Raw genomic sequence first — 15015 nt, 5'->3', positions numbered from 1 at the left:
ATAATATGCATATACTATGTCAGTAAATTGCAATCAGATCAGATGTTTCTCATTTCAATTATTTTTGTTACGCTGTTTTTTTACAAAGTTCCATATTGGCGCTGTAGGTTTCCTTTTTTTTTAGCTGATGTTATATTTATTAAATAATCGTATTGATAAAATAAATTTAATTTTTACATATTATGTTATATTCCGATGATTAGATGGTTTCTTTATATTGCATTTATCATTGTTATGTCGTTCGATATCTACTATTGTGTTAAATTGTCTCTTCTCATCACCAAATAAACTTCTAAATTTGACATCGAATTCTCTCTTTCGTTTAGAATTTAATACAAAAATGCACGCCAAAATATTGAATACTTTAGACGTTATTTTAGTTTAAAATCTAGGAGGCTAGGAGCATATTAATGAATACTATGTTTTAAGAAAGGGGTTATCAGTCATCACCATCAATTAATTAGAAATAACCCATTTTTAACATCAGCTGTAAATACATTGCCAACCGCAAGAAGCTAACTATCAATCTGACAATCTATCTTTAACCAACATGCGAAACGAAATTGAAGTAAGTGATGTAGCAATTTAGGTATGGCTATGTATATCGGTGAGTATCTATTTATTAAATACTCAATCGAATATTTTTTGTCAAAATCCATAAAAAATATTTCAAAATTACTGACTTATTTTAGTTAATCGAAATCCAATCATAATATAACGTCAACAAAACCGAAAAATAATTATCACAGCAATTACAAGTTCTAATAATTATGTAAACAAAAAAAAAGCGAAGAAAAATATAAACGCATGAAACAAAATAAATAGTAATATAAACAAACTCCATAACACCAACATGATATTGTGAATTCATGAATTGTGACTATTAATGAAAGACAGAGTAAGACTGAGGATTGAGAAAGGAGGAAGCGAATAGGAGGACATTAGGCTGCCATAAAAACGATAATTTAATAATTCACATATTATCGTTTTTTTTATTGGGGGCGAGCCTATCCAGTGGAAATATCAATAATTCTCAATTTTAGTAATTATATAGTTATCTGCGTTAGCATGATAGCATCAGTCATTATTTTTTTAGTTTGTGCCAGTGGCTTTGTATTTTAATACGTAGGTCACTTTGTTTTGCTATACTGCATTATTCTTCTAATTCTTCTATTAATACGTCATTTTATTTCTTAAATATTTTTTAATGTTAGGATTCAATTAGTTCCCTTATTATCAAGACAATAAAACTAAAAAATGCTTGTGTTAGCGTTTTTAATGTTTTCTCTTACTGTAACATTTGGTGAAAAAACGGTGAAGTATGCAGCTGTTATTTATCGACATGGTGATAGAACTCCTGTTAATCTTTATCCAACCGATCCCTGGCGAAATGAATCCCTCTGGCCTGTTAAATTTGGGCAACTTACGAATGTAGGCAAAAGACAACATTATGCTCTTGGAAAGTGGCTTAGAAAACGATACTCGGTATGTTGTTTTGAAAACCATAATTTGAAGATATGTTATCGCAAGAATATTCTCTACATATCCTTTTTTTTTGTTCTTTTCAGCATGTTATTTCTGAAAAATTTGACCCTTCTGAAATATACATTAGATCAACAGATGTTGATCGCACACTAATGTCAGCTCAGGCCAATTTAGCGGGTGAGATACTACTAAACAATAGATGTATTTTAAGTAAAACAAGAACTTTATAAATTAGTGATTCCTACAAATATTTCAATATATTTTTTTGCTATAAAACTGTTAACTACCAATTATATTGTATACAATACCTACTTATTTTATTTATGTAAATTAGTATAAACTTGATTGATTTGATCTCAATATCAAACCGCCTGGGCTCTTTTGTATTTATAATTTACCAGAAGAGTGACTGTTGAGAGATGGCTCAGTTTTTTAGATACATGAGAACTTTAATTGAAGATATCACATTCAAAACTGAACAAGTACCACTAAATTTGGAAATTCATAATTTGTTTTTATAATTCATCTTAAGCACCTGCAGTGAAGGAAAACATCTATTTTTTGTTACCTATTTGTGTAATTATTCTTAATAGTTTTATATGTTTTTATAGGAATGTACCCTCCAAAAGGTACTTCTATATGGGATACAGATTTAATTTGGCAGCCTATACCAGTTCACACAAGACCAGAAAAAGATGATGAAGTGTTGGCAATGAAAAAGAAATGTATGCGATATACAAAAGAGAAAGAAAAGTATATTCATTCAACACCTTATAAAGAAAGACTCAGTAAATATCAAGGATTAATGGAGTAAGTATTGTATTCATTTTCTTAAAAACTGACAATATCAAGTCAATGACTTCGAATTTTGCTTTTTAAATATTACTAACTAATGCCCTGCAGAATAATGTGTTGCAATGCCTCTTTAAATATGTTTGTGTAATTATCTGATACAACTTGCGCTACAATATTCTTAACACAATTGCATACCAATTGTCATGGCGATGTGATTAATGGTAAAGAAGTTTATGTGCTGCAGCGATTTTGCATAGCGAGTTACAATAAAGTGGGTACAATAATAACCTTCACCATGAAAAAATACATAATTGAGAAAAACATTTTTCTATGTATATGTATATAGATAACACATTTTGTGTTACTTTTATTATAAGGTATGTAATAAAACATATTTTTAATACAATATCTAATATTAAAATCATCATATTCATCACTTAACAAAAAATATTTTGTCATTAATTCATTTTTTTTTATATTATTCAAAGTTTTTAAAACCCTTATTTTATTAATTTTTACTAAACGAGTTCCAGAATGACAATGGATAAAAGTTGACCCAAAGGCTTTATGCCCTTCAGAATCACCCAGACTTTAGGGCCTATATGAATCCAAAGACATATTCAGGTGCAGTCTTAATAAATAAAGTTATAGAGTTAGGAATGCAAGTTTAGTAATTTATTACTAATACATGAGAGATAAGGAAACTGGTCTGATCTTTTAGAACTGAGTGTCAAATTGTACTTGCTGATTGGAATCATTAATTCTCAAAACTATACTACTATTACATCTGATAATGAAATAAGATGCGGGCAGGCACAAATACAGAAACTTGCTGTCAGTATATCTTTCAAAATATTTCTGAAATTCATGTTCTAAATTAAAATAACCACAAAATTTGCAACTGTGTTAATTACTATAACACCATTTTCTTCTGTTTTGTAATAAGTATATAAAAATATTTAAAAACAGAAGGAAATATTTAAAGGAAACAAGTGTTTTCGTATCTTTTACATATATTTTTTTTCAGTTATTTGACAGCCTATACTGGCAAGAAAATTAAGGACTACTTAGATATTAATGATGTTTATAATGTACTTTATATTGAAAGTTTATACAACTTTACTCTTCCAAATTGGACTCAATCTGTGTATCCAAACAAATTACGAGAACCAGCATGTTACAGGTAAATAAAAAATATCTGGAAGAATTTATAAATTACTTTTTAAATAATAATATTAAAAATTCATATTCTGTTAATTCCAGTTTTGCAACAGCAACAGCTACACCACTGATGGCACGCTTAATGGTTGGGCCTTTACTGAAAGAGATAGTGACAAAAGCAAACACAGTGGTATTCAAAAAGAAACCTGATCCACTGAAGCTGTCAATATACAGTGCACATGACTTTCAGATTGGAAATATACTTTCTGCTATGGGGGTGTTTGATGGCAACTGCCCTGTTTATACTTCCACTATATTTTTTGAGCTCTTGCAAGGTAATGATGAGACATTATGATCTTCCCATAATTCTGTAAATATATTATATTTCGAATCATATCAAATAGTATTAATATATTTTGTATGCTGTGATAAGCATTTTGCTTAGAAAAAAATAATACTAATGATACTTAATACCTTAAATATACATTTCATGATTTAAACTTAAACTGTGTCATACTATTTACATAATATGCAGTATTATTATATTTGATTTAAAAAAATAAATTTAAACTACAAACTCTTTCTAATTTTATAAAGCTAGAGTATACTACCTATAAATCCTACAACCAAGTACCAAATGACATAATAAAAATATGTATTTTGCAACATAATAATATATAATTAATTTTATTTCAGATAACACTACTATGGAGTATTTTATACAAATGTTGTATAGGAATTCAACTGAAATTGTCGAACCATATGTTCTGAACATACCACACTGTGGTGAAATTTGCTCATTTGAAAGATTTCTTAAGTTGTATGATAATTTAATAACTGTTGATTGGAATTATGAATGTACAAAACAGGTAACTTTGAAGTCCGTTTTATATAATGCTTTATTCATAATCAACATCATGATATCTTACTTTCGTATTTTCAAGATTATTGTCTATAATAGATAAATTATATTAATAAAAAAAGATTAAATTGTCTGATTAGAATTATAACTATATAGTAAAGGGCAAATGATGCTTATAACATAATGTGATTAAATAGGAATAATATTTGAAAAACTAAAAATAACCATCTTCTATTAAGCATAAGAAAATTAAAAATTTGCTATTAGTAAGTTCAATGCTATAATATATTGACCATTAAAAAAATTTAAACTTCATAGTTTTAATCGTAGTTGTATATCATCATTTTATAAATTGACGCTTATTGCTGCACTTAAAGATGTTTAACGGCCACACATGGTGCTCCTTAGCTTTATTGGTTTTAGTAAGTTTCCTCTCGGTTTTAATTAAAGGATCATAAGCATCTTATAATGATAATTAATTGATTAAGATTTCACATTTACATATCTACCATATGTGTGGCATAGAAAAAACTATGGGTTGTTTCATGAATGTTTACAATATGCTGCATTGATTTCCACAACACAAGGCTATGATATTTGTGTGGTAGCCCTTATTTAATGAACCTTTCTAAGTGCAGCAATGAGATATATGTATGTTTAGTATAGATTTAATGCTAATTAATTAAACACTCATTAGGACTAATTTAAAGAACTATTCGAAATGTGTTAGTTATACTTTCTTATTTATATTTTAGTTAAGACATTGTAAATATATAGTTACTGTTAAGATTATACACTTATTAATCATACTCACCATTTTCTTTAGTTTATTAATTATTTTTTGTATAAATAATGATTGTAAGTTAACTATATTTTTATGCATGATATAATTTTCAATTTCAATTGTGTTTCGCAGATATCACCCTTGATAGGAGCGTGTTTTTTTTTGGGATTATTTGCTTTTATATATGTAGTTCACAAAATACATTTTTCAACAATAACTACAAAACGAAGGTAATTGTTTCTTTTTTTTTTATTTATATTTATTAATATTTTATTTTCATTCATCTATTTACAACGGCTACTAATTATATTAAAATGTAGATGAGAACATAATGTCAATTTTATAAATATATATTTTTTCTTTTGTGTCTTCTAGAGTTCAATTTGCATACACAAGTGTATACAACTGTACAGCACCCGTACCCGAGAAAAATAATGAAATGTAACCTTAGTATAAGTCCACTGGAAGTTTACTATTGTATGTGTGTCTAGTGTATGTTCTGTGTTAATTTTGTACTTACCTTAATAGCATTCATAGAAGACTATTAAAATGAAACCTAAGCTGTAATTTTAATAAAGACATAATATTTTAAATATTGAAAGCCTGAAAAGAAGGTCATCAATTATCAATATTGGACTCAATGAGGAAACTCTGGTCATTATTTTGTAAATCTTTAGATAAGTATATATTTTGTTAGTTAAGATATATTTTTTTATTTTATTTTTTTAAATGAGGCGTATAATTTTTCTCATGAAAAAAGACTGACTAAATTGTAAAATCCAGTTTTGCATCTGGTAAATTAAAAGTTGTCATCTTATTTAAAAAAAAAGGCTTAATATTTTTGCCGTACGGAAGCTATCGAACTATATATATTTACTATTACAACATGAACTAAATCAATATTGTATGTAAAAGATAAATAATGTCATAGGTACTCATAAGAAAACTAAGCAGTGACTTTGTAATGAATATACACAATTACAAGAATATAAAATCGTATTCTAATTGTGCCTTTTATTTCGCGCCTCTTATTCTTTTTTTATTTTAATTTCTTTTTTTATTATTATTATTGTTTTAAAAACCCCTGTTTTTAGGTATACAATATGATCTTAATTTTTCATTAAATTTGACCAATTAAATTAAATAATTTGTGTATAATTTTCCCATGAAAAAAATAGGAGGGTCATTGTTAATACGATATTACCGAAATCGACATTATAAGATTTACTTATGCCCAAAAATCATAATATAAAATTTTATCAGTGTTGTCAGTGGCGTAGCTAGAAGCATAAGGGCTTCGGCGTGACATTGTATGAAGAAAAATATCAGAGACATGTCATTAATGGATATCATACACGGTACACAATAAGATTACATGAAAGAAAGTTTATAACAAAATAACAATTTTTACCAATACCAAAAAAATATTAAGATATTGATAAACACAAGAATTAATGATAAATGTGGGAGTCGGTCTGGCCTCATATTATTTCTCAACGAAAATGAAAAAAATATATTTGATATTCATGTTCGCATTTAGTGGTCTGGAGGTCCATAATTATTTTACAAATACATTAAACAATTGTTTTCAGAAAACATAATTGTGCACATAAATAGAATAAAATTTATAAAAAATATTATGTCTATGTTATTTATTCGTGAATATATTAAAGTTTAAAAAAAAACTTGTGAACCTCTCTTTTTCCGGATCCCCTAAATCCGGCTCTGCTAATAAGCACACTATTTAATCATAAACGTAAGACATTTATGATTAAATATTTTTATTTAAAAAGAATAATAGAAGTTAGTTCTTCAATTTTTCAGAACATTACTGTATTTCTACTGACTATTTCTTGAAATATACTTTAATTTTTTTTTGCTTCTGTATTTTTGGTTGGTAAAACTGTCATATCGTTATTCGTTACTGCGCACCGCGCAGTTGCGCACTTGTGCGCAGTCAGCACTGCGTGCGCAGTTCGGTTCGGATTCCGAACTTCGGAACTTCGGAACATAGAAGCGTCAATAACTAATTGCAAATATTAATAACCCTTAGTCTAAGTAATTACTAATTAGTTAGGCTGCATTAAGCTGATGCGTTAAGCGTTTGCGTTAGCATTAAAATCAGTCATTTGAATTATCGTTGAATAACATTAGTCATAAACACTTGCTTTTATTTTATTGCATTATTTTTATATGAATATTTGGTAAATATTTTTTAAATAAATTGTTCACCAATCTCAGATTCAAAATAAAATAATGATGCTTGTACTAGTGATTTTAATGTTGTCCCTTACTGTAACTTTTGGTGAAAAAACGGTGAAGTATGCAGCCGTTATTTATCGACATGGCGAAAGAACTCCTGCTAATCTTTATCCAACCGATCCCTGGCAAAATGAATCCCTCTGGCCTGTTAAATTTGGGCAACTTACTAATGTAGGCAAAAGACAACATTATGCTCTTGGAAAGTGGCTAAGAAAACGATACTCGGTAAGGTTTTATATGGTGGTATATCAACAACAATGTGAAGATGTGGTATCGTAAGAATATGTTGAACTTATTGTTTCTTTGTTGTTTTCAGCACTTAATCTCTGAAAAATTTGATTCCTCCGAAATATATATAAGATCCACAGATGTTGATCGCACTCTCATATCAGCTCAGGCCAATTTAGCAGGTGAGATACTACTAAACAATAGATGTTTTTTTATGTCATATTAGTAGGACTGGCAAATTGACCACCACATTGTAAGTGGCAAATAATCCATGCACCAACCTTGGGAACTAAGATGTTATGTACTGTGTCTGTAGTTACACTGACTTACTCACTCTTCAAACTGAAAAATAACAATATACACTATTGCTTTTTCGCAGTAGAATGTATGATGAATGTGTGGTACATACCTCAATGAGCTAGAGGAATGAACCACCGAACCAATGAACCACCGAGTACATATTTAAATGTTAATTTGATATATATTACTAAATTAAAGATTTGTTACTACTAATTATTAGAGTTACTACAGCTGCAATGTATGATATTAATTTTTATTAAAATAAATTTTATCATATAAATCTAACTACTATTACTAACTAATATACTGTATACTCTATTTATTCTTAGTATGTACATTAGTAACAAGATTGAATTGGTGTGATTTTTAAATTAGATTAAAGCCAGTTAATGTTATACTCCTCTAAGACCCTTACTCTTTTTAGACTCCTCGAGAGAATGTTAAGAATTTATTCCACTACATTCCTTTCATAATGGTAAGAAGGATATAAATTCTGCTATATAGTGACATATATGTATAATTGTTGGTGTAGTTACTATGTTGGGTAATTTAATCTATCACATGCAGATTTTCCTCTTTTTCTTCATCCTGATTTTGAGATGAATTATTAGCACAAATTACACATGAAAACTTGATTTGAGATGAGATCTTGGAGTAATAAATGTTCTCTTCCAAGGAAAGGGGAAAAATTTAAAAAGTCAGAAAGCAGATTGCTTTCTATAATAGTTACTTTTGAACGGTGTTTCTCAGTGCTTGAAAGAAGGTTCTAGGTTCGAACATTGCATTTGTAATTCATCTTATGTACCACAGTGAAGAAATACATTGTGAGCAAAATCTGTATACGTCTGTTGAAATTCAGCCACAAGTATCTATCATTTATTCATTTTCTAATTTTTACATCCAGTGCTACATCTTAGCATTCCAATAGCTTATCAGTCCAATAGTCCATAGAGGTTCACAGACTTAAAAGAAGGCATAATACTGGATAGAGAAATTTGACACTGAGGGTGCTAAACTTTACAAAACACCTAGTTATTAGTATTGATTAAACATTAATATTAAAACACCATTGGGAATCTATCAATCTTCATTGAAGTTTTGTGGTGTAATAAGTATGAAACGTTGGGGCAGAAACCCTTAGCCCAGTTGTGGGGACATTTACAAGTTTTAAAATGTTTGATAAGCATTTTAAGTTTCTTATCGGTTATAATAATTTGATAGGATTTTTCTTTTATAGGAATGTACCCCCCATCAGGTACTTCTATATGGGATACAGATTTAATTTGGCAGCCAATACCTGTACACACAATACCAGAAGAAGACGATGGAGTGTTAGCAATGAAAAAAATGTGTCTGCATTATACTAAAGAGAAAAATGAGTATATTCATTCAACACCTTATAAAGAAAGACTAAGTCAGTATCAAGAACTAATGGAGTAAGTATTGCATTAATGTATAATGGGGGTAAATGTGTGGTTAAAATATGGGATTGTTTAAGTGCAGTCAGTGTCTAATATGATTTAATTGGTCAATAATGGATAAAGAAGCCAAACATCAATCAACATCACAATACATAACTGTATTACTTATTTACAGAGTGAAATGCTAATCAATGTCAATTAAAATTAACATTATACAAGAAAATTTGTCTCTGATTATTAATTACACTGTAAATAAATAAAAACACTAATTTTAATAATAATATGGAAAATAACACGTAGGTAACTTTTTATTTTACCCACCTACATGCACTCTCTTCTCACACGAGGTCGAAGCTGTAGACGGCAACTAATTGTTTACAAAACTCATTGGAAAACAAAAATATAGTACTATCTCTTGTATTCTTTTTTTTCAGTTATTTGACGGCCTGTACTGGCAAGAAAATTAATGACTATTTAGATATTAATTACGTTTATAATGTACTCTTCATTGAAAGTTTATACAACTTTACTCTTCCAAATTGGACTCAATCTGTGTATCCAAACAAATTACGAGAACCAGCATGTTACAGGTAAATAAAAAAAATGTGCAAGAATATGTAAATGTCATATTGAATAGATTAAATATACATATTCTATTGATTTCAGTTTTGCAACAGCCACAGCTACACCACTGATGGCACGTTTGATGGTTGGACCTTTGCTGAAGGAGATAATGACAGAAGCAAACACGGTGGTATTAAAAAAGAAACCTGATCCACTGAAGCTGTCAATATACAGTGCACATGACTTTCAGATTGGAAATATACTTTCTGCTATGGGGGTGTTTGATGGCAACTGCCCTGTTTATACATCCACTATATTTTTTGAGCTCTTGCAAGGTAATAATGATCAATTTTTTTTTTTTTTATTAATCCATAAAAATATTTATTTTCCAATCATATTAAATAAACAATATATAGTGTGAAATGATTAAAATTGGGCTTAGGGAAAGCAATATCTAACTAATAACTCTGTTATCTAAGTACAAGATATATTGCATGTTTTTTTTTTAAATATTTTGTGTTAATAATTTTCTAGGTTGTATTGTATTAGGTACACAAATTTTAATATGTAACCGACCTTAATTTATTCAAGGAATACTAAAAACACAATAAGGTAGAAGGTTTAAAATCAATATAAATTTCTGTATAAAATATGGGTTAAATGTCTAGAAAAGACATTTAAATGTCTTATCAAAGGAAATATCATCTTTTGCATAAAGGTTAGCATCATATTTCTGTATTTTCAATTCTGAAGATCAACAATGTGTGAATAACAGATAAGAAATTTGCCAAATTATTAAATTAAGTAAATATGCTTGCAGCTTAATATTTATAATTGGATAGTTGGATATAGACCAACAAGGAGAAGGAGCTCACAAGGTGTCACAGCTGTTAAATGTGACTGGGTAAACAGTTGATCATTGGATTAAAAGATTCAGTGCTGAAGATGATCGTGGGGGACCAATGGGGAAACAACCAAGCTCTATCAGAATAGCAATGTTCGATCTTGGAAAGGTAAATCAATGGGTGGCATCCCATATATATAGGACACTATGAGGCCCTTTCACGGAGGCACTAAGAATTGCGTCACAAATTGCCCATAAAAATGATTGCCTCAACAAAAAATCATAACTTTTTACTCTTCAAGAAAATATTTGAATTATGACTTGACGATTGTGGTTTTTATTGAAGAAAAGATATTTCCATGTTGCCAAACTGATATATTAAACTAGTAATGGATTAACAATATGCAAATGCAAAAACTTATACTGTAGCTGATTATGCATCTTGCCACATTAATATAGACAGGATTTTTTTAAAAGGCTTTAAAGAACTCATTAGTTTTCCACCCAGAATAATCAAGATAGCTGTGTATACGATGTATTATGAAAATCTATTGGATGAGTGTGTTTCCAACCTGCAAAATGTCCAGATATAGTCCAGAACAAAAAGCTCCTATAATTGTGTTTTTACATAACAATGCCGTGTGACAATACTGCAAGTATCATGAGTATGGCCTGCATTTTAAAGCCAATCGAAAATGTATGAGGTTTAAAGGGAAAAATGGAACAAACAATGAAAGAACTGGAGATTGAAGAAGTTCTTATAGATAAATATATACATATAAGATATGAGCATTTAAGTCATTAGAAACAATGGTGGATGTACGTAATTTTTAAGGGAAAATCAATAAATATGATTTCATTTCTTTTCGTTTTTTTTTGTTTGTTCATAGATATATTTTTATTAAAAAAATCAGATATTTCATAGTTAACTTTGTTTTGTTTCTTTTTTTGTATATAATAAAAAAAATCCTTTAAACCGATGGCTTTTTAATTACATGAATGTATCCTATGTAATCTAAATTATTAATAATGAGTATATTGTTTATCGATAAAATTTTTTTTGTTTGTATATTAAAATCGTTATGTCAAAAAAGTATAGACATAGATAACAAAAGAGCTGGTCTTTCTCATTTATTTCGGTCGAAGTTGAATGTCACTTTTCTGCCCACACGATATCTGCTGTCCCTGATAACGTCACCGTCGATCAACGTCATGAGTTGTTATATCAACATTACAATGTTATTATGTAATGTTTATATAAATAAGTTTGGTGAAGTTTCCAAACTAAAGTTTGCGACTACTATGATTACTAACAAAACAAAATACCAAAACTTTAGTACTAGGTACTAATACAATACAACTTGAATTGTTAATTATTTTTTCTTTCATTTTTTTTATCAATTTATACCCCTGCTATGTAACTAGCTTTCTGAAAGTTACATATTGTACAGTTTATATTGTGATATGAATATATGCTTAAAAATAAATGCGATATACTGAGAAAGCAGTCTACTTTAAAATTATCTTGTACTAGTAGTGTATCAATAAACTTCTAAATAGCGGTAAATTGTCTGAACCGACACTACGATCATAATAAGCATAATGATAAATATACCTAAACATCAAACAAACTGACAAGCAAATTGCTGATTGAAATAAATCTAAAAACATGTTCAAGAAAATGAAGCAAAATATTTCTTAAGATATTAAAAATATATTAAATATTTAATAGACATCAAACTGAAATTCAGCATGAAAAATAATGTGTAGGTTTAAGCAAGTTAATAATTAAATGCATTTAATTTTTTTTTCAGATGACTCTACTATGGAATATTTTATACAAATGTTGTATAGGAATTCAACTGAAATTGTCGAACCATATGTTCTGAACATACCTTCCTGTGGTAAAATTTGTCCGTTCGACAGGTTTCTTGAGTTGTATGATAATTTAGTAAGTGTTGAATGGGATTATGAATGTAAAGCACAGGTAACTTTAAAGTTCCTTATTTATCATACTTTATTTATAATCAATATCACTTTAATTTTGTATCGTTATTTCAATATTGTTGTCTTTAATTGTTAAAAAATATGAATAAAAGAGATAAAAATGTCTGATTAGTATCCTAAATATATGGTAAGGAAAAACAATGCACATCACATATTATGATAAGAAAAAATAATCTTAATATTGTATTATTAACCCTAAGAAAATACTTATTATAAGTATGTAGTAGTATACGTGCTTAAATATAATATCTTAACAATCGTACATTTTTAAAACTACACATTTTGAATGGTAGATATTTATCATTAAGTAAATTAACACTTAAATTATATAACATTTTTTTTGTAATTTAAAGGTTGAGACTGTAAATATAATTTATTTTCTTTAATAATTAAATTAACCGCACCATTTTCTTTGTGTATATTTGTACTTATAAACATCTTATAAGATCACTGGAAGTTTACTATTGTATGTCTAGTGTATACTCTTTGTTAATTTTGTGTTTGTAGGTACTTACTTTAATAGTATTTACAGGATACTATTTAAATGAAACTGAAGGCTGTAATTCTAATAAAGACCCAATGTCTTGTATAAAAATTGTTCAAAAAATGGTGTCATAATTTATAAATATGAGGCATCTCTGGTCAGTACTTTATATAAATTTAAATATATTTTGTTTGTTTGTTAAAATAAGTTTTTTTTTAAATTATATTTTGCAAAAATTGAGGCTTATATATAATTTGTCCCTTTGGAAAAAAGACTGATTAAATTGTAAAATCCAGAATTGATTCTGGTCATTTACTACCTACATTATTTATAAATTATATTAATTAAGTTACTTTATGGAGCTATTATAATATATGTATATTGTACGATTAAAATTAAGACACGTTTGTTTAGATTAATTTTGCATTCAATCTCAGATTATAAAATAAAAAAAGCAATATAAAAGCAGATAGAGCGCGTGGAACAAATATACTCTATTTATTGTTTACAACAATATGTAACTTGTAAAAAATAATACCGTATTTTACAAGAAATACAGGTACCTGTCTAAAAATAATCCATTGAATATTTGTACACATAAGGCGACATTATTTGTATATAAACTGACAGGAATTGTTATATAATGCCCACAAGATATTTCTGATACTACTTGTTTTAGTGGCAGCATTTTAATGATCCGCTCCCTCCATCTGCTCTATTTTATTTTCTGTTGTACAGACCAGATCAAAAATTGATCATAATATTTATAAAAATAAATTGTAGCTATAGACACTTTAAAAATACTGTTAATTTAATAAAAATTAGGTGGTTCAGCGGTTACGTACTATCATATTTTGTTTATTTATTATGGTAATATTAATTTTTTTTTTTTACTTTTTATGATTAGCATTAAGGACTTGAATACGCATTTATATCCATTAAATACAAATCATAATTTAAATGGCACTGCACAAATCATGTCCGCGTGACGGTGGAAATACGCCCTGCTGACAAGGATGCTAGTAGCATTTCCTCGTAAATATAGTTAATATAATATCATCGATATCGCTCATATAAGATTTAATTAGTCGACAGACTTGCGTTATGCAAACTGATATTTTTAGAGTCTGTTTACTGTCTGTCCGTCTGTAGGTAGTAGAGTTTTCGAAAAAAATAAAGGACATACCTATATTATTTGTCCACAATCTACCAAATATTAATGTTATCGATGTGTCTGGAATGTGTGTATGTAGGTATTAAGACATCTTGTTATCGATACTAAGATCACCTTGCATTCCTAATATTTTATGATTACCAATGTATTCTAATAGCCTCGGGCCAGTTCTTATTTGTTTATTATTTGTGGTTTCATAAATTGGTGTTATATATTTTTAATTTACTATTTGTGATACTAATATTATTATATGTTTACTCTTTGTTAATCATATGTGATAATTTACTGTATTGATTTTTTTTAACTGTTTATCATATATAATAAAAGAAAATAAAAATAAAACTATGCAGTAACTTTGTGGTGAATTTACACATGAATATAAAAAAGTAAGTATTCTTATTAACCCTTTTATTTCGGCCATGTACTGTTCATCAATGATTTTAAAAAATCATCTTTGTAAGTATACAAGTGGACAATCTGTCAAATTTTTGTTTTTGTGTTTTTTTTTTTTTACCAAATACAGATAAAATGTGGAAACTCGATTAAAACTATAAAATAAAAACCTCACATATCTTCTATCTTATGCTACTAATATTGTAAATGCGAAAGTTTGGATGGATCGATGTATCTTACTTCATCATGCT

At 28.2% G+C, this 15015-nt stretch overlaps 1 protein-coding gene across 1 annotated transcript; it reads left to right on the top strand.

The window, feature by feature from the left end:
* The first annotated feature begins 628 nt into the window (after nt 1-628).
* On the top strand, nt 629-12804 carry LOC125076332. Its single transcript, XM_047688451.1, has 14 exons — nt 629-1485; nt 1569-1662; nt 2097-2295; nt 3308-3463; nt 3544-3776; nt 4138-4310; nt 5220-5317; nt 5463-5529; nt 7320-7574; nt 7666-7759; nt 9115-9313; nt 9733-9888; nt 9965-10197; nt 12521-12804. The coding sequence occupies exons 1-14, from the start codon at nt 1258-1260 to the stop codon at nt 12787-12789; spliced, it is 2454 nt and encodes an 817-aa protein (XP_047544407.1). The 5' UTR covers nt 629-1257; the 3' UTR covers nt 12790-12804.
* The last annotated feature ends 2211 nt before the right edge of the window (nt 12805-15015 follow it).

This window comes from Vanessa atalanta, chromosome Z, assembly GCF_905147765.1.
Source record: "Vanessa atalanta chromosome Z, ilVanAtal1.2, whole genome shotgun sequence".
Taxonomy (NCBI): Eukaryota; Metazoa; Arthropoda; class Insecta; order Lepidoptera; family Nymphalidae; genus Vanessa; species Vanessa atalanta.
Note: the sequence above shows the minus strand (reverse complement) of the source record. Positions and strands in the feature narration are given on the sequence as shown.